General features: G+C 47.1%; 1 protein-coding gene across 1 annotated transcript in view; it reads left to right on the forward strand.

Moving 5' to 3' along the window:
• Positions 1–26397, forward strand: part of LOC149429982 (netrin receptor UNC5D-like) — a 214290-nt gene that overhangs the window by 119032 nt on the left and 68861 nt on the right. Inside the window, exon 6 of the mRNA XM_089666284.1 lies at positions 9045–9209. Within this exon, the coding sequence (XP_089522410.1) occupies positions 9045–9209 (165 nt within the window). The remainder of the gene's footprint in view (positions 1–9044; positions 9210–26397) is intronic.

Below are 26397 nucleotides of genomic sequence, written 5' to 3' on the forward strand. Positions count from 1 at the left end.
GAAGGGTTACTATAGAGGAAGAGTTACTATAGAGGAAGGGTTACTATAGAGGAAGGGTTACTATAGAGGAAGGGTTACTATAGAGGAAGAGTTACTATAGAGGAAGGGTTACTATAGAGGAAAAGTTACTATAGAGGGAGAGTTACTATAGAGGAAGAGTTACTATAGAGGAAGGGTTACTATAGAGGGAGGGTTACTATAGAGGAAAAGTTACTATAGAGGAGGGGTTACTATAGAGGAAAAGTTACTATAGAGGAGGGGTTACTATAGAGGAAGAGTTACTATAGAGGAGGGGTTACTATAGAGGAAGGGTTACTATAGAGGAAGAGTTACTATAGAGGGAGGGTTACTATAGAGGAAAAGTTACTATAGAGGAGGGGTTACTATAGAGGAAGGGTTACTATAGAGGGAGAGTTACTATAGAGGAAGAGTTACTATAGAGGAAGGGTTACTATAGAGGGAGGGTTACTATAGAGGAAGAGTTACTATAGAGGAAGGGTTACTATAGAGGAAGAGTTACTATAGAGGAAGAGTTACTATAGAGGAAGGGTTACTATAGAGGAAAAGTTACTATAGAGGAGGGGTTACTATAGAGGAAAAGTTACTATAGAGGAGGGGTTACTATAGAGGAAGAGTTACTATAGAGGAGGGGTTACTATAGAGGAAAAGTTACTATAGAGGAGGGGTTACTATAGAGGAAGAGTTACTATAGAGGAAGGGTTACTATAGAGGAAGAGTTACTATAGAGGAAGAGTTACTATAGAGGAAGGGTTACTATAGAGGAAAAGTTACTATAGAGGAGGGGTTACTATAGAGGAAAAGTTACTATAGAGGAGGGGTTACTATAGAGGAAGAGTTACTATAGAGGAGGGGTTACTATAGAGGAAAAGTTACTATAGAGGAGGGGTTACTATAGAGGAAGGGTTACTATAGAGGAAGGGTTACTATAGAGGAAGGGTTACTATAGAGGAAGAGTTTTTCTACCAAAATGTGAAATGTGATGGCCCTTTTGGTACAGCCCGGTATATTAGCGCTGACACTTTGTTGCATTGTGTTGTCTGATTGGAACGGACTGCCAACCCTCTCCTGTGATGGGTGTTTTTGGGAAGACATATTATTCATTCCAAATGGGAGTGAAAGGGATCTCCATATTATGGACCAAGCGAGTGTGATGTAGCGGTTCTGTACAGCAATGCCTGGAGTATCGGGGGAGCACTGAGCAGCCAAGCTATGCTCTCTGTATACAGTTTTGGGATTCATTTTAATGTTCCCCGGAGGGTTATGACAGCATTCTAGTTTATATATACAGATCTCTTTCTTTTCATTCTTGGTCCAAGTAAGACCGACAAAGCCCGCCCTTCATATGGCTGAGGGTGTAGGGAAATGAAGCCGGTGATTGGTCACAATAATATTATTATTATACAGTATTTATAAAGCGCCAACAGTTGGCTCAGCGCTGTACATTACAGAGGGGGACAGAACATGTGACAGAACAATACCAATACAATACAATACATGAGGGGATCGAGGGCCCTGCTCTTTCCAGCTTACAATCTAGGAGAATATGGCGAATAGGTGAATGCCTCTGAGAGCACCAAGCACTACTATCTCTTTATTAGGAGCCTGTGAACAGTAAACCCCCCAGACATAATGTGAGATGAACACCTTCTGTCTCAGCTGACTAGTAGTAAAGAATCATTAAGTGTAGGAATGGTGAGAATATCACAGAGAGCATTAGCTGGGATGGGAACGCCGGCTGAAGTGTAATTAGGAAATGTTCCCAATGTAATCAGCATTGTTTTATGCTGTGAAAAGCCATTCACTTGTAAGAAATACATATTCTCTAATAGGAGGAGAAGGAATATGGCTCAGGCAGGAGTCCGCAAAGTATTTGGGAAATTGTTTTGCTTTAATTCATATGATAACGAGGTCTCTAGCAGCGAGAAATTGAAAGTTATTTGGACAAGTCGACCTTCTTTGTACATTTTTTATTTTAATTGCTTGGTAACTATTTAGAAATACTCAGTGTATGCTGTAATATATATATATGTACAGTGAAGGAAATGCGTATTTGCTCCCCTGCTGATGGTGAATGTTCGCCCCTCACACAGAAACGATCGGTCTAACAATGGAATGTTCGCCCCTCACACAGAAACGATCGGTCTAACAATGGAATGTTCGCCCCTCACACAGAAATGATCGGTCTAACAATGGAATGTTCGCCCCTCACACAGAAATGATCGGTCTAACAATGGAATGTTCGCCCCTCACACAGAAATGATCGGTCTAACAATGGAATGTTCACCCCTCACACAGAAATGATCAGTTTAACAATGGAATGTTCGCCCCTCACACAGAAATGATCGGTCTAACAATGGAATGTTCGCCCCTCACACAGAAATGATCAGTCTAACAATGGAATGTTCGCCCCTCACACAGAAATGATCGGTCTAACAATGGAATGTTCGCCCCTCACACAGAAATGATCGGTCTAACAATGGAATGTTTGCCCCTCACACAGAAATGATCGGTCTAACAATGGAATGTTCGCCCCTCACACAGAAATGATCGGTCTAACAATGGAATGTTCGGTGTAACACTGAGAGACAGAATACAACAACAAATTCAGCAGAAATGCGTCTAACAAATGATGACGGATCTGCATGTTCATGAGGGAAAGAAGGATTTGATCCCCTTCACAAAACATAACTTAGTACTTGGTGGCCAATCCCTTGTTGGCAATCACAGAGGTCAGACGTTTCCTGGAGTTGGCCCCCAGGTTCGCACACATCTCAGGAGGGATTTTGGCCCACTCCTCTTGGCAGATCCTCTCCAAGTCATTAAGGTTCAGTGGCTGACATTTGGCAACTCGAACTTTCAGCTCCCTCCACAGATTTTCAATCGGATGAAGGTCTGGAGACTGGCTAGGCCACTCCAGGACCTTAATGTGCTTCTTCTTGAGCAGCTCCTTTGTGGCCTTGGCCGTGTGTTTTGGGTCATTGTCATGCTGGAACACCCATCCACCACCCATTTTCAATGCCCTGGCTGAGGGAAAAAGGTTCTCACCCAAGATTTGATGGTACATTGCCCCGTTCATCGTCCCTTTGATGCGGTGCAGTTGTCCTGTCCCCTTAGCAGAAAAACCCCCCAAAGCAGAATGTTTCCACCACCATGTTTCACAGTTGGGATGGTGTTCTTGGGGTCATAGGCAGCATTCCTCCTCCTCCAAACACGGCGAGTTGTGTTGATGCCAAAGAGCTGGATTTTGGTCTCCTCTGACCACAACACTTCCCACCAGTCCTTCTCTGCATCATTCAGATGTTCAGTGGCAGACTTCAGACGGGCCTGGACATGTGCTTTCTTGAGCAGAGGGACCTTGCAGGCACTGCAGGATTTCAGTCCTTGTCGGCGTAGTGTGTTACCAATTGTTTTCTTGGTGACTGTGGTCCCAGCTGCCTGGAGATCATTGACAAGATCCTCACGTGTAGTTCTGGGATGATTCCTCACTGTTCTCATGATCATTGACACCCCACGAGGTGAAATCTTGCATGGTGCACCAGACCTAGGGAGACTGACACTTGTTTTGTGTTTCTTCCATTTGTGAATGATTGCACCAACTGTTGTCACCTTCTCACCAAGCTGCTTGGCCATAGTTTGGTAGTCCAGTCCAGCCTTGTGTAGGTCTACCATCTTGTCCCTGACATCCTTGGACAGCTCTTTGGTCTTTGCCATGGTGGAGAGTTTGGAATCTGATGGTTTGATTGCTCCTGTGGACAGGTGTCTTTTATACAGGTAACACAATGAGATTAGCAGCACTCCCTTTAAGAGACTGCTTCTAATCTCAGCTTGTTACCTGTATGAGAGACACCTGGGAGCCAGAAATCCTGCTGAATGATAGGGGATCAAATCCTTCTTTCCCTCATGAACATGCAGATCAGTCATCATTTGTTAGACGCATTTCTGCTGAATTTGTTGTTGTATTCTGTCTCTCAGTGTTACACCGAACATTCCATTGTTAGACCGATCATTTCTGTGTGAGGGGCGAACATTCCATTGTTAGAGCGATCATTTCTGTGTGAGGGGCGAACATTCCATTGTTAGACCGATCATTTCTGTGTGAGGGGCGAACATTCCATTGTTAGACCGATCATTTCTGTGTGAGGGGCGAACATTCCATTGTTAGACCGATCATTTCTGTGTGAGGGGCGAACATTCAGCATCAGCCGGGGAGCAAATACACATTTCCTTCACTATATATGTGTGTGTATATATATATATATTGGTGGATCCCTAGGGTACCACATCCTTGTGTAACAGCAAATTGTGGAAAAGCAAAAAGGGGAATTAGACCTTTTTTTTAGAGTTTCTGCCAAAAAAGACGTATGAATTCTGTTACAAACGTACATTTTATTGACAAACAGAATGCTTTTTAATTGAAATCCCAAACCATAAAAAACAAAGTTGTTGTATTTGTATCCATTTTTTTATTGTTTATTTTATTTTATAAATGTTATCATTTTTATTTTTATAATATTATTTTATTATCGATACAACAATGAGATTTATAGCACAGTGGCTAATGGTTAGCACTTCAGCCTGGCGGTACTCGGGTCATTCGTTCAAATCCCAACCATGACACCACCTGCCTGGAGTTTGCATGTTCTCCCTGTGCCTGTGTGGGTTTCCTCCCACTCTCCAAAGACAGGCTGTTAGGTTAATTGGATCCTGTCTAAATTGTCCCTAGTATGTGTATGTATCAATGTGCATAAAAGGGGGGGGGGTGCAGCGCTAAATTAATAAATACACATTCATATAAACCAATGTTAAGGTGCTGATAAAGTGCAAAAAGGTGACTATAAATAATGAGTATAGTCCATAACGTGATCAAAACCCAAGAGAGTCTTCAAAGAACTCCAATGGCTGGATTCGTGGATGCGGTGATAAAGGTATAAAGATTGCGCACTCACCAGATACGCAATCCAAATGCGCATTCAAAACAGAATCCTAGGGTCCTCATATGGATCTGGTCAGATCTGGTCACAAAAGCCCCTCGCCACTTGATAGTGTTGCCACACATAGATGAAAAAAGGCCGCTCATACATAGGTTTAGCAAATGGCCGCCGGGGCTAACCCCCTAGCTAACCCCCTATGACTACGTGCCTTCGCACGAAACGCGTCAGGGAGCGGTGTGACGTCACGCCGACCGGCGCCACGAGGGCCCCGGCGGCCATTTGCTAAACCTATGTATGAGCGGCCTTTTTTCATCTATGTGTGGCAACACTATCAACACTACTGCATACAATATAATATCTTTACAATAAGTACATCATGACAATTTCATTAAAACCTGATTGACAGAATGTGTTGGTTGTGGAAATTCTCATAACTCTACGCGTTTCACATTTCACTTCATCGGGAGAGATGAAGTGACAACCAGTTTGAACACAACCAAGAGAGTGCGGTCCGCCAGCAGTGAGAAACCCTTGCACTTCCCACCAGGGGGAAGATACCCGGAGCAGCCAAAGGCCCAAACATGCACACACCAGATCATTATATATGTTAGTGTTGGTTTACCAATCATTGGAAAGAAGTATGGCCATAAGGATGTATAAAGGTGATAACAGGTAAGTTTCCCCAATTGAGTGCCTCAAGCTAGGATTCACCATTTACACCCCCTATCAACGATATGGTGAGAATGTGTCAAGGTCCTACCTTTTCCCAGAGGTTATGTTACTCCATGTGCTGGCATCCATCTTGGATTTCGGCTGAGCATGGTGGGAAGCTTTTATGCCTTCAGGTCTCTGAGGTCCATCCCCCAGAGGGGTGTGGCTGAGTACATATAAGCCTGTGATCCGCACATGCTCTTTGCACTTGTGTCTTTGTCTTGCTACAGCTCTGTGTATACGTTTGTGACTCTTCTGGTATTCTGACTCGGCTTGTGACTAAGACCATTCTCTGTGTTTTCCTTCGATCTGACCTTCCGTTGCTGAACCCGGCCCGTGACCTGTGATTCTCTGTCTACTGTCCTGTACTGTTTTGTCCCGTTGTTGTCGACCCGGCTTGCCTGACTACGCTATTGTCATTCTCACCAGCTACACGCCATTGGCGGCGGCCATTACCGCAGCCGGGGTGTCTCGGGGGCCGCGACCTGGTTCCTGGCTGCGTCAAGTCCATCCCCACCATCAGGGGCCCTGGTGAAGGGCAGCCTGGGACTTAGACTCCGCGCCCTGAGGGACTTCGGTCTGTTGGTGGTGGTTGTCGTCAGCCAGTGCGTTACCCTGCCACTAGGCCTACCTGTCCGTTCCACAGCCCTGCCCTGACAGAATGGCCTTTCTTCCCTTTAGACCAGCACAGATCGGGTTTGGGCCTTTGGCTTCTCTGGCAATCTGGTGGGAGTTGCATGGGTTTCTTCTTGCTGGTGGACCATACTTGGTTGCATTCACACTAGTTACATAGTTACATAGTGGTTGTCGCCTTGTCTCTTCTGATGAAGTGTAATATGACCATGTCCACAATGAAGACATCAGTCCACTGCCTGCCAAGCAGGCTTTAATGCCATTGCTGCAATGCACTTCTATGTATAGATATATGGTATTGTATGTGTAGCTGTGGGCTGGTCATTCGTGGAGACGAGTTGCAATCTTAACCGTCTACTGAGCAGAATTCCTAGTTTGTATCGGGCCAGCTGAGTGACTAACATCTCAATCCTTTCCAGAAGAGGTTGGTGGAGTCTGTGCTAATGTCGTACCTAGCTAGCCATGACCACTCTGGCATGACCCCACCCCCATTCTCCATAAGCGTGTAGGTGCCTGTCCATCCTATTTGTTATATGGAAGCCTAGAATAATGTAAACACGGCAGTATTTCTCTGCAGTTTTTGCAGAATAAAAAACAGTTTCTATTCAAGAGAGTTCAGAGAAATGTTTACTAATTTGCAGCATGCACTTGAACTATTTCAGCCCTGTGATCTTGGGTGGCATTGGAAAAAAAATGTTTAATGCATGTTATCTTTTATTCCTGAGTTATTTATATGGATGGAGGTAATTAAACCCAAATGTGAAACAGATTCGTCTAATTTAACGAGTAATCTTCAGTTGGTAGTTTCAAATAAGGGACAAGTGTCCGTGTTTTCTTGTGCTCAGCCAATAGTTATTTGAGGATCATAAGAATGATAATTAAGAGCAAGAACTTGAAAGTTGTACTTTGTGTTCATGTGTGCATCCTGAGGAACCTTTAGAAATTTAGATATAATTACACTGGGGAGATATCTTCTTAGTTTGTCTTTGTTGAGCAAAGCTTGCCAGAAATAGTGTGGTGTATTGAAAATTCCTATAAATAACAAATTCAACCTCTTCCCAATGTCATTAGCATTCAAAACTAAAAGTCTAAAATACTGACTGGACATTGCAGTGTTTCTACATCTTGTTACTGCACAAAATTCAACTCAAACTCTAGAGCTAACCATGGTTCTAGATTTGTTGTACATGGTGATAAGAAAGCAGCTATCCATGATGCTTGGAGAGGAGCTGTCCATGGTGCTGGGAGGAGAGCTGTCCATAGTGCCAGGAGAGGAGCTGTCCATGGTACTGGGAGGAGAGCCATACATAGTGCTAGGAGACGAGCTGTCCATGGTGCTAGGAGAGGAGCTGTCCATGGTGCTAGGAGGGGAGCTGTCCATGTGCTGGGAGAGGAACTGTCCATGGTGCTGGGAGAGGAGTTGTCCATGGTGCTGGGAGAGGAGTTGTCCATGGTGCTAGGACAGGAGCTTTCCATGGTGCTAGGAGGAGAGCCATCCATACTGCTAGTAGAGGGATTGCCCATAGCAATATGAAGGGAGCTGCCCATAGTGCTAGGAGAATTTCTGTCCATAGTGATATGAGAAGAGCTTCCCATGGTGCCAGGAGAATTATTGTCCATAGTGATATGATGAGAGCTGCCCATGGTGCTAGGAGAATTATTGTCCATAGTGATATGATGAGAGCTGCCCATGGTGCTAGGGCAGGGGTCTCCAAACTGCCCTACACAGGCCAGATGTGGCCCTTTGCTTGCCTTTATTCAGCACATAGGGCACTGTTACTTGCACAGATATTAGAGATATTGCTTTGGAGTTTGGAGCCCCTGTGCTGGGGGATTAGGTGTCCAAGATACTAGGAGAAGGTCTGTCCATGGTGCTGGGAAGGAGCTGTCCATGGTGCTATGAGATGAGCTATCCATGGTGCTGGAGAGGAACTGTCCAAGATAATAGGATGAGCTTTCCATGGTACTAGGAGAAGGGCTGTCCATGGTGCTGGGGAGGAGCTGTCCATGGAGCTATGAGATGATTTATCCATGGTCCTAGATTGTAAGCTCCCAGGATCAGGGCCCTCCTATCCCTCTTGTATTGAACTGTATTGTTGCTGTATTGTCTCCCGTTATATTGTAAAGAGCTGAGTAAACTGTTGGCGCCATAAATCCTGTATAATAATAATAATAGTGCTAGGAGAGTCACTGTCAAGGATTCCATAAGAGCTGCCCATGGTGCAAGGAGGAGCTGTCCATGGTGCTTGGAGAGGAGCTGTCCATAGTGGTAGGAGAGGAGCTGCCCATGGTGCTAGGAGGGGAGCTGTCCATAGTGGTAGGAGAGGAGCTGTCCACAGTGGTAGGAGAGGAGCTGCCCATGGTGCAAGGAGGGGAGCTGTCCATGGTGCTAGGAGGGGAGCTGTCCATGGTGCTAGGAGAGGAGCTGTCCATGGTGCTAGGAGGGGAGCTGTCCATGGTGCTAGGAGGGGAGCTGTCCATGGTGCTAGGAGAGGAGCTGTCCATGGTGCTAGGAGGGGAGCTGTCCATGGTGCTTGGAGAGGAGCTGTCCACAGTGGTAGGAGAGGAGCTGTCCATGGTTCTAGGAGAAGTGATGCCCATGTTGCTAGGAGACTAGCTGTCTAGGGTGTTAGGAAAGACACTGTCCATCTTCTGATCTGATACTGATCACTAGTCCAACTATTGAACTTTAGTTTTTTTTTTGTATTCTAGCCAACAGCTGACTGTCTTTGCCTGTTTTCATTGCAGGAAGTCCCTTTCTCCCGTGTCTGGTGCAGTAACCAGCAGCCACTGCACTGTGCCTTTTCCCTGGAGCGATATACGCCAGCCACCACTCAGCTGTCCTGCAAGATCTGTGTCAGACAGGTCAAAGGCCATGAGCTGATTCTTCAGATCCAAACATCCATTCTGGAGGTGAGCTGACAACGTAGTCCCAGGTTACAGGCCGCCTTGTATCATAAGACGGATCTGGAGGGTAATCATTCTCTATTCTTATAACTGTATCTTTGATGATCTGGATGATGAGTCACACAAGATAAATGGAAATCCTCGCAGGATAAAGGAACTGTAAACGCAGAATGAAGGTTTACTTTTGTAGCTTCCGCAAATATCTGCCATTCTATGAATATTTGCTGTGTGGGAAAGCTATGCAGACACATTGTACAGCACAAAGCTGACCTCAGATCCTTTCATTGGTGCTATTTACAGGAAGACTGTGTGCAGAGAGACGTCTTCCGTCTAGATTTTGTTACCCCAACGAATATAAATGTACACAACATGTTCCTGATGACACGAATTATCAAACATCTCTAAATGATGTCATTTTGAAATGGCATGCTCCATATACAGTCGGTTTTTATTGCACCAGGAAATGTTCAGCATGATCATAATATAAAATAATATAAAATTCAAGATGAATAAAATGTGCTATATTCGCAGCGTCTGCAGTTCACCAAGGAATAATAATTTGCATCCAATCTTATATCCATACAACAAAGTGTAATGTGACTAAAGATGAAGGATTCACCTCTCTGTCATCTTCATGGCACGCACACGCAGAAAGGAATCAAAACCGACGGCACTGATTATATTAAACTAATGCAGAGTAATATCTAATTGTTTGATAGAAATGACTGCGGATGAAATGTTCTTTTATATTGTATTATGTATATGATATGACTATAGTGAGCAGAAACCTGAACAGCTGGAAAATATCAAATGAAAAAGGAAATGAGGATAAACTAGATGCCTATCAGATTCTAGCTGATACTTTCTAGTGCAGGATAGAAGATGGAAACTAACTGGTTCTGAGATCTTTCAAGTATAACTAAAGTTCTTTTTTAAGGTTTTGATAGAGTGAGCCCCCCCATCCCCCAACACATATTGATCCAGTGCTTTGCCCAGCTGTAGATATTCTCTCCTCTCTCCCCGCTCTAACAGGCTTGGCTCAGAGCACTGGGAGCTATTGGCTCCTGCTGCTGTCAGTCAAATCCTGTGAGGAGTGAGTGGGGGCGTGGCCATGATGCATGTGTCTATGGAGGCTCACAATCCATCTTGGAAGCGAGCCCACATGAGTGCCCCCACAGCAGCCGGCTTATTATAGGGGCACTTGGAGAAGAGGAGAGGACAGCACTGGTGGGGGACTCCAGAAGAGGATGTCAGGGACCTCTTTGTATACCATGTTTATTATTTTAAGAAAAAAAACAGCCTTTACAAACTCTTTATGGGGTTGATTTACTGAAGGCAAATAGAGTGTTCATGTTGCAAGGGAAGTTGTACTTTGCAAAGTAATTTTCTCCAGAGCTTAGTAAACGTGGTACAATTTAATTTGGCAAATAACTCACAAATCACATGCACGATAAATAAACAATACTACATTAAAAAACAGCATTTTTACCTGCATATGATTGGATGATGGAAGTCATCAGAACATTACCCCATTCACTAAGCTCTGGGGGAAATTTACAGTTTTCATCCTTGTGGCTGGCCGTTTAGAGGTACAGGACACTGTGCGGACACACAGCAGGCCTGGATTTGCCAGTTTGTTGATCCACCACACTCCCAGACAATCACAGCCTATGAATGGCACTCTACCCCTCCGAATCACAATCTGCCTCTGGCACACACCCTCCCAATCACAGTCTGCCTCTGGCACACACCCTTCCAATCACAGCCTTCCTCTGGCACACTACCCCTCCCAATCACAGCCTTCCTCTGGCACACTACCTATCCCAATCACAGCCTTCCTCTGACACACACCCCTCCCAATCACAGCCTTCCTCTGGCACACTACCCCTCCCAATCACAGTCTACCTCTGGCACACACCCTCCCAATCACAGTCGGCCTCTGGCACACTCCCCCTCCCAATCACAGCCTGCCTCTGGCACACTCCCCCTCCCAATCACAACCTGCCTCTGGCACACTCCCCCTCCCAATCACAGCCTGCCTCTGGCACACTCCCCCTCCCAATCACAGATTTCCTCTGGCACACACCCTCTTCCAATCACAACCTTCCTCTGGCATGCACCCTCTTCCAATCACAGCCTGCCTCTGCCACACTACCCCTCCCAATAACAGTCTGCCTCTGGCACACTCCCCCTCCCAATAACAGCCTACCTCTCACACAAACCCTCTTCCAATCACAGCCTGCCTCTGCCACACTCCCCCTCCCAATCACAGCCTACCTCTCTCACAGATTCTCTCCCAATCACAGCCTTCCTCTGGCACACTACCCCTCCCAATCACAGCCTGCCTCTGGCACACACCCTCTTCCAATCACAGTCAGCCTTTGGCACACACCCCTCCCAATCACAGCCTACCTCTGGCACATGCCCCTCCCAATCACAGCATGCCTCTAGCACACTCCCCCTCCCAATCACAGCCTGCCTCTGGCACACTCCCCCTCCCAATCACAGCCTGCCTCTGACACACACACCCTCCCAATCACAGCCTGCCTCTGGCACACTCCCCCTCCCAATCTCAGCCTGCCTCTGGCACACTCCCCCTCCCAATCACAGCCTGCCTCTGACACACACCCCCTCCCAATCACAGTCTGCCTCTGGCACACACCCCTCCCAATCCCAGGTTGCTTTTATGGTGGAGATACAAATGGTGGAGATATAACTGAAGGAAATGGTGGAGATACAAATGGTGAAGATATAAATGGTGGAAATGGCAGAGATACAAATGGTGAAGATATAAATGGTGGAGATACAAATGGTGGAAATGGTGGAGATACAAATGATTGAGATACAAATGGTGGAAATGGTGGAGATACAAATGATTGAGATACAAATGGTGGAGATATAAATGGTGGAAATGGTGGAGATATAAATGGTGGAAATGGTGGAGATACAAATGATTGAGATACAAATGGTGGAAATATAAATGGTGGAAATGGTGGAGACATAAATGTGGGAAATGGTGGAGATACAAATGATTGAGATACAAATGGTGGAGATATAAATGGTGGAAATGGTGGAGATATAAATGGTGGAAATGGTGGAGATACAAATGATTGAGATACAAATGGTGGAAATATAAATGGTGGAAATGGTGGAGACATAAATGTGGGAAATGGTGGAGATACAAATGATTGAGATACAAATGGTGGAAATATAAATGGTGGAAATGGTGGAGATATAAATGTGGGAAATGGCAGAGATACAAATGGTGAAGATACGGATCGTTCAGCTTTGGTTCATATGGGCGACTCCAAATATTCCAACTGGCATAGTTAGGGAAACGCACAACAAATTGGAAATATCTTTTAAAATATGATTGTTACAAGAAGCGTAACGTGTTCAATTAGCTCATGTGCTGTATACTGTTTCTGACAAACGTGTGAAGATTCGGCATCCAGAATCCTGTGTGAATTCTAGTTTCTATTTGTACTAATAAGGATGATATCATTTAGATATAATGTCATTCAGATATCTTCCATGTATTTCCCACCATCACAGGATGTGTTGTTCCATAAAGGGTACAAAGCTCTAATTAGACAAATTGCTGTTTCGGCGATCGCATGTTCGGGAACAGAAACAAACAATTCTCTGACATTTCTTGTTATAAAGCCAAATTGCTGGTTTTAACTTTAGATATTATAAAACAAATCGGAATGTTCGTTCAGAAGTATCTGCCTTCGTGATGTTAATTAGGATAAATACATTACTTTAAAAAAAAAATGCTCCGTAGACTTTTATTAAATAGATGTAAAAGGGTATATTTGTAGCCAAGTTGGGTTTGTTGGATGTGCGACGAACTCTGCGGGAAGTTCACAAACGAACGTGGCCCCAAACCCCATTGAAGTCTATGGGAGCCAGGTCCTGTTAGTTATTTCAAGGCCAATTAGTAATCTTTGTACCAATGTAACATTTTATTTAGGTTGTTCAGGAGAGGCTCTTCGGTGGTCTCTTCCCATTTTTCCTCGCTTACCAGGTGGTCCAGGTAGCACATTTTTGATACTCACCCAGCCATGGGATCCAGCGCTGTCCCGTCGAAATCCTCTTGTATTCTGTCACCTCTTGGCCCCGCACCACCATGTTGATTGTGACATCATCAAGAGGCCCGCCAGCTCTTCCTGGTTTATCCGGCGAACCTCCTGATGATGCGATGCTAGGCCCGCCCCTTATCCTTTCTGAATAGCGTGATATGCCTACGAGGATGTGTAACGTGCATATTCCGGGAGGCAAAAGGAGGGCCTCACATGGCATCTGCCTAGGAGAACGATGTGCAGAGGAGGCTGAAAAAAAAAAACAAATACATCCCGATTCTAACAACAGAGGGGAGGGGGGTAAGAGAGGAGGGCGTTCCCCCTGGAGGGTGAAGACCCGATTTAATTCAGATTAAAGGGCAGAATTAAAAATGCGCAATTCCTTTAAATAGTGACTCCACTTTTATTGAAAACACCCCTCCCCCTCCTCTGGGTGATTGATGCACATTGGGGGGACCCCTCTGGGTGATCAATGCACATTGGGGGGACCCCTCTGGGTGATCAATGCACATTGGGGGGACCCCTCTGGGTGATCTAACATTGGGGGGACCCCTCAGGGTGATTGATGCACATTGGGGGACCCCTCTTGGTGATCGATGCACATTGGGGGACCCCTCTGGGTGATCTATTCACATTGGGGGGACCCCTCTGGGTGATTGATGCACATTGGGGGGACCCCTCTGGGTGATCTATGCACATTGGGGGGACCCCTCTGGGTGATTGATGCACATTGGGGGGATCCCTCTGGGTAATCGATGCACATTGGGGGGACCCCTCTGGGTGATCTATGCACATTGGGGGGACCCCTCTGGGTGATTTATGCACATTAAGGGGACCCCTCTGGGTGATCTATATACATTGGGGGGACCCCTCTTGGTGATCTATGTACATTGGGGGACCCCTCTTGGTGATCTATGCACATTGGGGGGTCCCCTCTTGGTGATCTATGCACATTGGGGGGTCCCCTCTGGGTGATCTATGCACATTGGGGGGACCCCTCTTGATGATCTATGCACATTGGGGGGACCCCTCTGGGTGATCGATGTACATTGCAGTGATTGTAACAAACTTTGTAGCAGATTAAGACCTTCTGTTATTCTGAAGAAATATCTGTTTGTGTCTCTGTGTTCTGTGCAGAGTGACTGTGAATGGGAGCGACTTTATCATCATCCATCAGCTGATAGACCTGCGGGGCTCTGATGGGGAAAGTGGCGGGGTCTGCATCCCTTTACATGTGATTTACCTTTGGGAGTATCTCACCAAAAATGGCACTTTTGTTGCAGGAGATACCCAATATCTGACTTGTATCTTAGTGCAGAAAATCAGTGAGCCAGTCACACAAGCAGGAATTACATTTTTTTGGGGGGTAGGGTGTTCTGCATACTATCTGTATTCACTAGAAGTCTCACAATTTAAAAATCTGATCGGTGTGACCAGGGGTTTAATCATTTTTTTTTTGCTAGAAAATTTTTTTTTGCCCATACATTATATATATATATATATATATATATATATATATATATATATATATATATTGTGACAGTGTGACAATCTGTCACCCAGGATTCTCAACAAGGCAGGTTGGGGGGCTCCAGGGTAAGTGTTTGATACGGAGGAAAGTGACTTTTAACTTTCCTCCTTTGTTTGTAAGGTCTTTTTTGGGATCTGGAGCCTGGCGATTTCAAAGAGATCTGGGAGGGATGAAATCTCCAATCCTGGGACCAGGTTTTGGGAATGGCCAGGAGACTGATTGCACAGGTGTGTGCAGGCCTTTTCAGAGAGTCAGGACCAGGGTTCTGGGCTCCACCCCGGCAGATAGGAGTCAGGAGGGCTCCACCCCGGCAGATAGGAGTCAGGAGGGCTCCACCCCGGCAGATAGGAGTCAGGAGGGCTCCACCCCGAGAGATAGGAGTCAGGAGGGCTCCAGCCCGGCAGATAGGAGTCAGGAGGGCTCCACCTGGAAGACAGGAGCCAGGAGGGCTCCACCCCGGCAGATAGGAGTCAGGAGGGCTCCACACCGAGAGATAGGAGTCAGGAGGTTTCCACCCCGGCAGACAGGAGTCAGGAGGTCTCCACCCCGGCAGATAGGAGTCAGGAGGTCTCCACCACGGCAGACGGGAGTCAGGAGGGCTCCACCCTGGCAGATAGGAGTCAGGAGGGCTCCACCCCGGCAGATAGGAGTCAGGAGGTCTCCACCCCGGCAGACAGGAGTCAGGAGGTCTCCACCCCGGCAGACAGGAGTCAGGAGGTCTCCACCCCGGCAGACAGGAGTCAGGAGGTCTCCACCCCGGCAGACAGGAGTCAGGAGGTCTCCACCCCGGCAGACAGGAGTCAGGAGGTCTCCACCCCGGCAGACAGGAGTCAGGAGGTCTCCACCCCGGCAGACAGGAGTCAGGAGGTCTCCACCCCGGCAGACAGGAGTCAGGAGGGCTCCACCCCGGCAGATAGGAGTCAGGAGGGCTCCACCCCGGCAGATAGGAGTCAGGAGGGCTCCACCCCAGCAGATAGGAGTCAGGAGGGCTCCACCCCGGCAGATAGGAGTCAGGAGGTCTCCACCCCGGCAGACAGGAGTCAGGAGGTCTCCACCCCGGCAGACAGGAGTCAGGAGGGCTCCACCCTGGCAGACAGGAGTCAGGAGGGCTCCACCCCGGCAGATAGGAGTCAGGAGGGCTCCACCCCGGCAGATAGGAGTCAGGAGGGCTCCACCCCGGCAGATAGGAGTCAGGAGGGCTCCACCCCGGCAGATAGGAGTCAGGAGGGCTCCACCAAGGAGAGGTGGAAGCCAAAAGCGGCAAGGAGCTGCTTGGTAGTAGCTACTGTCAGGTCCATAAATATTGGGACATCAACACAATTCTAACATTTTTGGCTCTATACACCACCACAATGGATTTGAAATGAAACGAACAAGATGTGCTTTAACTGCAGACTGTCAGCTTTAATTTGAGGGTATTTACATCAAAATCAGGTGAACGGTGTAGGAATTACAATAGTTTGCATATGTGCCTCCCACTTCTTAAGGGACCAAAAGTAATGGGACAGAATAATAATCATAAATCAAACTTTCACTTTTTAATACTTGGTTGCAAATCCTTTGCAGTCAATGACAGCCTGAAGTGTGGAACGCATAGACATCAGCAGACGCTGGGTGTCATCCCTGGTGATGCTCTGCCAGGCCTTTACTGCAACTGTCTTCAGTTCCTGCTTGTTCTTGGGGCATTTTCCCTTCAGTTTTGTCTTCAGCAAGTGAAATGCTCAATCGGATTCAGGTCAGGTGATGGACTTGGCCATTGCAGAACATTCCACTTCTTTGGTTGCTTTTGCAGTCTGCTTTGGGTCATTGTCCATCTGCACTGTGAAGCGTCCAATGAGTTGTGAAGCATTTGGCTGAATATGAGCAGATAATATTCCCGAAACACTTCACAATTCATCCGGCTGCTTCTGTCAGCAGTCACATCATCAATAAATACAAGAGAAGCAGTTCCATTGGCAGCCATACATGCCCACGCCATGACACTACCACCACCATGATCACTGATGAGGTGGTATGCTGAGGACCATGAGCAGTTCCTTCTCCATACTCTTCTCTTCCCATCACTCTGGTACAAGTTGATGTCGGTCTCATCTGTCCATAGGATGTTGTTCCAGAACTGTGAAGGCTTTTTTACATGTCGTTTGGCAAACTCTAATCTGGCCTTCCTGTGTTTGAGGCTCACCAATGGTTTCCATCTTGTGGTGAACCCTCTGTATTCACTCTGGTGAAGTCTTCTCTTGATTGGTGACTTTGACACACATACACCTACCTCCTGGAGAGTGTTCTTGATCTGGCCAACTGTTGTGAAGGGTGTTTTCTTCACCAGGGAAAGAATTCTTCGCTCATCCACCACAGTTGTTTTCCCTGGTCTTCCGGGTCTTTTGGTGTTGCTGAGCTCACCGGTGCGTTCCTTCTTTTTAAGAATGTTCCAAACAGTTGTTTTGGCCACGCCTAATGTTTTTGCTATCTCTCTGATGGGTTTGTTTTGTTTTTTCAGCCTAATGATGGCTTCACTAATAGTGACAGCTCTTTGGATCTCATCTTGAGAGTTGACAGCAACAGATTCCAAATGCAAATAGCACACTTGAAATGAACTCTGGACCTTTTATCTGCTCATTGTAATTGGGATAATGAGGGAATAACACACACCTGGCCATGGAACAGCTGAGAAGCCAATTGTCCCATTACTTTTGGCCCCTTAATAAGTGGGAGGCACATATGCAAACTGTTGTAATTCCTACACCGTTCACCTGATTTGGATGTAAATACCCTCAAATTAAAGCTGACAGTCTGCAGTTAAAGCACATCTTGTTCGTTTCATTTCAAATCCATTGTGGTGTATAGAGCCAAAAATGTTAGAATTGTGTCCATGTCCCAATATTTATGGACCTGACTGTATGTGCTAGTGGCCAGCTGTGTGTGAGAGCCATGTTTTGAAAGAGTCTGCAGGAGTCAGACGTAAGCCTGAAGAGGAAGGCCAGGGGAAGATTGTGTATATCTGAGAGCCAGGAGGCTGAATTTTGTGTATGTGGATGATAGATACCCCTGTGTGGGAAACTTCTGATGTTTTAAACTTCCATTTAAATAAAAGTGGGCTAAAAAGGCCTTAAAAAAGCAAGCGAGTTGCTGTGTGCGTTTAACCAAGCTCTACCATTTGAAGCGAGTTCCCACAATATATATATATTTATTTTTTAGCAAAGATGCTAGAGAGTGAAATGGTGATCATTGCAAGTTTTCCTCACATGATATTTCCGTAGCGGTTTTTCGAACACGATTAAAAATCCAAAAAAAAACTTTAGTGAATTGAAAATAAATAAATAAAATTATATATACACCCTATTTGTTTTGTGAAATATATATATATAGGAGGGGGTCACAGTGCCCGGTAGACAGGAAGGGGGTGTCAGTGCCCGGTAGGCAGGAAGGGGGTGGAAGTGTCCTGTAGGCAGGAAGGGGGTAGAAGTGCCCGGTAGGCAGGAAGGGGGTAGAAGTGCCCTGTAGGCAGGAAGGGGGTAGAAGTGTCCTGTAGGCAGGAAGGGGGTAGAAGTGTCCGGTAGGCAGGAAGGGGGTAGAAGTGTCCTGTAGGCAGGAAGGGGGTAGAAGTGCCCGGTAGGCAGGAAGGGGGTAGAAGTGCCCGGTGGGCAGGAAGGGGGTAGAAGTGTCCGGTAGGCAGGAAGGGAGTAGAAGTGCCCGGTAGGCAGGAAGGGAGTAGAAGTGCCCGGTAGGCAGGAAGGGGGTAGAAGTGCCCGGTAGGCAGGAAGGGGGTAGAAGTGCCCGGTAGGCAGGAAGGGGGTAGAAGTGCCCGGTAGGCAGGAAGGGGGTAGAAGTGCCCTGTAGGCAGGAAGGGGGTAGAAGTGTCCGGTAGGCAGGAAGGGGGTAGAAGTGCCCGGTAGGCAGGAAGGGGGTAGAAGTGCCCTGTAGGCAGGAAGGGGGTAGAAGTGTCCTGTAGGCAGGAAGGGGGTAGAAGTGTCCTGTAGGCAGGAAGGGGGTAGAAGTGTCCTGTAGGCAGGAAGGGGGTAGAAGCGCCTGGTAGGCAGGAAGGGGGTAGAAGTGTCCTGTAGGCAGGAAGGGGGTAGAAGTGCCCGGGAGGCAGGAAGGTGGTAGAAGTGCCCAGTAGGCAGGAAGGGGGTAGAAGTGTCCGGTAGGCAGGAAGGGGGTAGAAGTGCCCGGTAGGCAGGAAGGGGGTAGAAGTGCCCTGTAGGCAGGAAGGGGGTAGAAGTGTCCTGTAGGCAGGAAGGGGGTAGAAGTGTCCTGTAGGCAGGAAGGGGGTAGAAGTGTCCTGTAGGCAGGAAGGGGGTAGAAGTGTCCTGTAGGCAGGAAGGGGGTAGAAGCGCCCGGTAGGCAGGAAGGGGGTAGAAGTGTCCTGTAGGCAGGAAGGGGGTAGAAGTGCCCGGGAGGCAGGAAGGGGGTAGAAGTGCCCTGTAGGCAGGAAGGGGGTAGAAGTGCCCGGGAGGCAGGAAGGGGGTAGAAGTGCCCGGGAGGCAGGAAGGGGGTAGAAGTGCCCAGGGGGCAGGAAGGGGGTAGAAGTGCCCGGTAGGCAGGAAGGGGGTAGAAGTGCCCTGTAGGCAGGAAGGGGGTAGAAGTGCCCAGGGGGCAGGAAGGGGGTAGAAGTGCCCTGTAGGCAGGAAGGGGGTAGAAGTGCCCGCTGGTGTTAATGCTAAGCCTGAGAAACAATTGGTGAGTGGCAGAAGGGTGGGGGGGGGGGCATCCCCGGGGGGGGCGTCCCTTCCTGCCGCTACAGAAGGCATTCCATGGCTGAAGAGTCGCTAGGATCGCTGTCAGGAGAAAGCTGGCTGTCCGCTGAAATAACAATACCAGATTATAGTTGATTTATCTTTCTTTTGTATTCTTTCTATTCTATTCTTTTATTTACTGTTCTATTCTTTTCGAAATTGAAATTTCAGAAGACGGCTATGTTCTGTCCATTTTTTTTTTAAAATTCTATTCTAATCTAGTCTATTCTTTTATATTCTATTCTTGTACTTTCTATACTATTCTTTTATGGGGTTTTTTATATGCTATTATTTTCAAAATTCGAATTTTGGAGGACTGCTATATTCTTTTTATCCTATTCTAAGCTATTCTTTTCTCTCTTTTCTATTCTTTTATATTCTATTCTGCTTTATTCTATTTTATTCTTTTTTGAAATTCAAATTTTAGAAGACCGCTATATCCTTTCTAATTTATTATTTTCCCTCCTATGCTATTCTATTATTTTCTATTCTATTTTTTAATTCTACTCTTTTACTTTCTATTCTTTTACTTTTTATTCTATTCTTTTCAAAATTCGAATTTTGGAAGACAGCGATATTGTTTCTATTTTCTTCTATTGTATGCTATTATGATCAAGTTGTGGTCAGAAGTCCAAGCCAAGGTCAATATCACGAGTAAGAGACACACCAGGCAGGGGTGGTCCAGGAGAGATGTCAGGCCTAGCGGGGTCAGGAACAAGGTAAGCAGACTTTCAGGAACTTGGAATACAGGAATCAGAGATGAAGACACTCCAGCACTGAGGTTAGGTAGACCTTGGTTTTAAATAGGCCATTGGGTGCCAGGATCTGTGGGTGTGCCTGTGAGAGCACTAGCATGTGACTCTGTACATAACACACCCCTGAACTCTGCACTCTGTACCTAACACACCCCTAAACCCTGCACTCTGTACATAACACACCCCTGAACTCTGCACTCTGTACATGGCACACCCCTGAACCCTGCACTCTGTACATGGCACACCCCTGAACCCTGCACTCTGTACATAACACACCCCTGAACCCTGCACTCTGTACATGGCACACCCCAGAACCCTGCACTCTGTACATAGCACACCCCTAAACCCTGCACTCTGTACATAACACACCCCAGAACCCTGCACTCTGTACATAGCACACCCCTAAACCCTGCACTCTGTACATAACACACCCCAGAACCCTGCACTCTGTACATAGCACACCCCTAAACCCTGCACTCTGTACATAACACACCCCAGAACCCTGCACTCTGTACATAACACACCCCAGAACCCTGCACTCTGTACATAGCACACCCCTAAACCCTGCACTCTGTACATAACACACCCCTGAACTCTGCACTCTGTACATAGCACACCCCTAAACCCTGCACTCTGTACATAACACACCCCTGAACTCTGCACTCTGTACATAACACACCCCTAAACCCTGCACTCTGTACATAACACACCCCTGAACCCTGCACTCTGTACATAGCACACCCCTGAACCCTGCACTCTGTACATAACACACCCCAGAACCCTGCACTTTGTACACAGCACACCCCTGAACTCTGCACTCTGTACATAACACACCCCTGAACCCTGCACTCTGTACACAGCACACCCCTGAACCCTGCACTCTGTACATAGCACACCCATGAACTCTGCACTCTGTACATAACACACCCCTGAACCCTGCACTCTGTACATAGCACACCCATGAACTCTGCACTCTGTACATAACACACCCCTGAACCCTGCACTCTGTACATAACACACCCCAGAACCCTGCACTCTGTACATAGCACACCCCTGAACCCTGCACTCTGTACATAACACACCCCAGAACCCTGCACTCTGTACATAGCACACCCCTGAACCCTGCACTCTGTACATAACACACCCCTGAACCCTGCACTCTGTACATAACACACCCCTGAACCCTGCACTCTGTACATAGCACACCCCTGAACCCTGCACTCTGTACATAACACACCCCTAAACCCTGCACTCTGTACATAACACACCCCAGAACCCTGCACTCTGTACATAACACACCCCTGAACCCTGCACTCTGTACATAACACACCCCAGAACCCTGCACTCTGTACATAACACACCCCTGAACCCTGCACTCTGTACATGGCACACCCCTGAACCCTGCACTCTGTACATAACACACCCCAGAACCCTGCACTCTGTACATGGCACACCCCAGAACCCTGCACTCTGTACATAGCACACCCCTAAACCCTGCACTCTGTACATAACACACCCCAGAACCCTGCACTCTGTACATAACACACCCCAGAACCCTGCACTCTGTACATAGCACACCCCTAAACCCTGCACTCTGTACATAACACACCCCTGAACTCTGCACTCTGTACATAGCACACCCATGAACTCTGCACTCTGTACATAACACACCCCTAAACCCTGCACTCTGTACATAACACACCCCTGAACCCTGCACTCTGTACATAGCACACCCCTGAACCCTGCACTCTGTACATAACACACCCCAGAACCCTGCACTCTGTACATAGCACACCCCTGAACCCTGCACTCTGTACATAGCACACCCCTGAACCCTGCACTCTGTACATAACACACCCCTAAACCCTGCACTCTGTACATAACACACCCCAGAACCCTGCACTCTGTACATAACACACCCCTGAACCCTGCACTCTGTACATGGCACACCCCTGAACCCTGCACTCTGTACATAACACACCCCTAAACCCTGCACTCTGTACATAACACACCCCAGAACCCTGCACTCTGTACATGGCATACCCCTGAACCCTGCACTCTGTACATAACACACCCCTGAACCCTGCACTCTGTACATAACACACCCCTGAACCCTGCACTCTATACATAACACACCCCTAAACCCTGCACTCTGTACATAACACACCCCAGAACCCTGCACTCTGTACATGGCATACCCCTGAACCCTGCACTCTGTACATAACACACCCCTGAACCCTGCACTCTGTACATAACACACCCCTGAACCCTGCACTCTGTACATAGCACACCCCTGAACCCTGCACTCTGTACATGGCACACCCCTGAACCCTGCACTCTGTACATAACACACCCCTGAACCCTGCACTCTGTACGTAGCACACCCCTGAACCCTGCACTCTGTACATAACACACCCCTGAACCCTGCACTCTGTACATAACACACCCCAGAACCCTGCACTCTGTACATAACACACCCCTAAACCCTGCACTCTGTACATAACACACCCCAGAACCCTGCACTCTGTACATGGCACACCCCTGAACCCTGCACTCTGTACATAACACACCCCAGAACCCTGCACTCTGTACATGGCACACCCCTGAACCCTGCACTCTGTACATAACACACCCCAGAACCCTGCACTCTGTACGTAGCACACCCTGAACCCTGCACTCTGTACGTAGCACACCCCTGAACCCTGCACTCTGTACATAGCACACCCCAGAACCCTGCACTCTGTACGTAGCACACCCCAGAACCCTGCACTCTGTACATAGCACACCCCAGAACCCTGCACTCTGTACATAGCACACCCCTGAACCCTGCACTCTGTACATAGCACACCCCAGAACCCTGCACTCTGTACGTAGCACACCCCTGAACCCTGCACTCTGTACATAGCACACCCCTGAACCCTGCACTCTGTACGTAGCACACCCCTGAACCCTGCACTCTGTACATAACACACCCCTGAACCCTGCACTCTGTACGTAGCACACCCCTGAACCCTGCACTCTGTACGTAGCACACCCCTGAACCCTGCACTCTGTACGTAGCACACCCCTGAACCCTGCACTCTGTACATAGCACACCCCTAAACCCTGCACTGTGTATATAGAGTACCTGTGAACTCTGAACTTGGTATGTAGCACACCCCTGAATTTGGCCACACCCACTTTTCAATGTGATTCACGGGGGGTTGTTGAGTTCCTGCACCTATTCTATTCTCTGAGAAAAAAAAGCTGATATGGCTCGCAAATAAATTACGTTTGACACCCCTTCTCTAGAAAATACATCTCAGCCTGTGGGGAAAAAAAAATAAAAAAGCAGCAAAGGTAGCATTCAGGACGGCGAAGGAAAGCGAATCTGTAATTTTAACTTCACCAAAATTCATATTCATCAAAGTGGCATTTAAAGTAGAAGGAAGATAGAAGGCGAGAGATGGAGCTGGGACCTGAAATTGATGGCAGCTGTCTCCAGTCAAGATATCAGCATTATTAACTGTCATTTTCCTTCACATTAGAGCAAAGTCCCATCTGCCAGTTACATCCCAGGACCGGGAGCAGCGCTACACGTGGAGTGAGACTGCTACCTAGAGACACTTTTATATCCCGATATGAATAGGCTCAGCAGAGGATTAATAATACAGATAAATGCAATAGACGACGTGTGCCTCTGTCATGTGTTGATGAATTGCCGTGACTCCAGATACATTGTTACCTCTTGTTAGCAGAGGCCCCCCTTCCCTACCGCCACCATATTATTCCATTTATCAACCCCAACCCCCCCGATAATTCCGGTTATCAGCCAATGTAAGCAGCTTCTTTCCATGTAGAGGTCTTTACCCATCCTTCATATGTCTACCTGAGTCAGTGGGCTTAGCCGGAGGTACATTCCTCTTGCCGGTGGAATATTGACGGTTGTCTACGCGGTATTTGCCCAACAATGAGATTGAAAACCTCCTGCGCTCCTTCCTAAATCCCTACACTCAGGAACTAGGGAAGCTGCCAACATCCCTACACTCAGGAACTAGTGAAGCTGCCAACATCCCTACACTCAGGAACTAGTGAAGCTGCCAACATCCCTACACTCAGGAACTAGTGAAGCTGCCAACATCCCTACACTCAGGAACTAGTGAAGCTGCCACCATCCAATCATATACAGTGGGGCATAAAAGTATTTAGTCCCCACCAATTGTACAAGTTCTCCCACTTACAAAGATGAGAGAGGCCTGTAATTGGCATCATAGGGAGACCTCAACTATGAGAGACAAAATGAGAAAACAAATCCAGACAATCTCATTGGCTGATCTGGAAATAATTTATTTGCAAATTATGGTGGAAAATAAGTATTTGGTGAATATGAAAAGTTCATGTCAATACTTTGTTATATATCCTTTGTTGGCAATGACAGAGGTCAGATGTTTCCTGGAAGTCTTCACAAGGTTGGCACACACTGTTGCTGGTATGTTGGCCCATCCTCCATGCAGATCTCCTCCTCCATGCAGATCTCCTCTAGAGCAGGGATGTTTTGGGGCTGTCGCTGGGCAACACGGACTTTCATCTCCCTCCAAAGGTTTTCTATGGGGTTGAGATCTGGAGACTGGCTAGGCCACTCCAGGACCTTGAAATGCTTCTTACGAAGCCACTCCTTTGATGCCCGGGCAGTATGTTTGGGATCATTGTCATGTTGGAAGACCCAGCCACGTTTCATCTTCAATGCCGTTGCTGATGGAAGGAGGTTTGCACTCAAAATCTCACGATACATGGCCCCATTCATTCTGTCCTGTACATGGATCAGTCGTCCTGGTCCCTTTGCGGAGAAACAGCCCCAAAGCATGATGTTGCCAACCCCCATGCTTCACAGTAGGTATGGTGTTCTTTGGATGCAACTCAGCATTCTCTCTCCTCCAAACACGACGAGTTGTGTTTCTACCAAACAGTTCTATTTTGGTTTCATCTGACCATATGACATTCTCCCAATCCTCTTCTGGATCATCCAAATGCTCTCTAGCAAACTTCAGACGGGCCCCGGACATGTACTGGCTTAAGCAGGGGGACACGTCTGGCACTGCAGGATCTCAGTCCCTGGCGGCGTAGTGTGTTACTGATGGTAGCCTTTGTTACGTTGGTCCCAGCTCTCTGCAGGTCATTCACTAGGTCCCCCCGTGTGGTCCTGGGATTTTTGCTCACGTTCTTGTGATCATTTTGACCCCACGGGGTGAGATCTTGCGTGGAGCCCCAGATGGAGGGAGATTATCAGTGGTCTTGTATGTCTTCCATTTTCTAATTATTGCTCCCACAGTTGATTTGTTAACACCAAGCTGCTTGCCTATTGCAGATTCAGTCTTCCCAGCCTGGTGCATGTCTACAATTTTGTTTCTGGTGTCCTTCGACAGCTCTTTGGTCTTCACCATAGTGGAGTTTGGAGTGTGACTGTTTGAGGTTGTGGACAGGTGTCTTTTATACTGATAACAAGTTCAAACAGGTGCCATTGATACAGGTAATGAGTGCAGGACAGAGGAGCCTCTTAAAGAAGAAGGTCCAGGTCTGTGAGAGCCAGAAATCTTGCTTGTTTGTAGGTCACCAAATACTTATTTTCCACCATAATTTGCAAATAAATTCTTTCCAGATCAGCCAATGAGATTGTCTGGATTTGTTTTCTCATTTTGTCTCTCATAGTTGAGGTCTCCCTATGATGCCAATTACAGGCCTCTCTCATCTCTGTAAGTGGGAGAACTTGTACCATTGGTGGTGACTAAATACTTTTTTGCCCCACTGTACCTGATGCTCTCAAATGGAAAACAAATTGCGGTGACGCACTTCCAGTTTGGACGCCATCTTTGTACACCAGATGTAGGAAAATGTGAGTGAATATTTTGGAAGATTTGTTGCGATACGTCTTTACAATAAATGGTATTATGCTGTGGGAGCTTCTACTTGTGTCTTATAATGAGATAACTGACCACATCTCACGCATCTGCCAGGAGAGGAGGTCTGCCGCCATTTATTATTATTATTATACAGGATTTATATTATTATTATTATTATACAGGATTTATATTATTATTATTATTATACAGGATT

This window comes from Staurois parvus, unplaced genomic scaffold (genome assembly GCF_062004578.1).
Source record: "Staurois parvus isolate SC_StPar_1 unplaced genomic scaffold, SC_StPar_1.0 ptg002671l, whole genome shotgun sequence".
Taxonomy (NCBI): Eukaryota; Metazoa; Chordata; class Amphibia; order Anura; family Ranidae; genus Staurois; species Staurois parvus.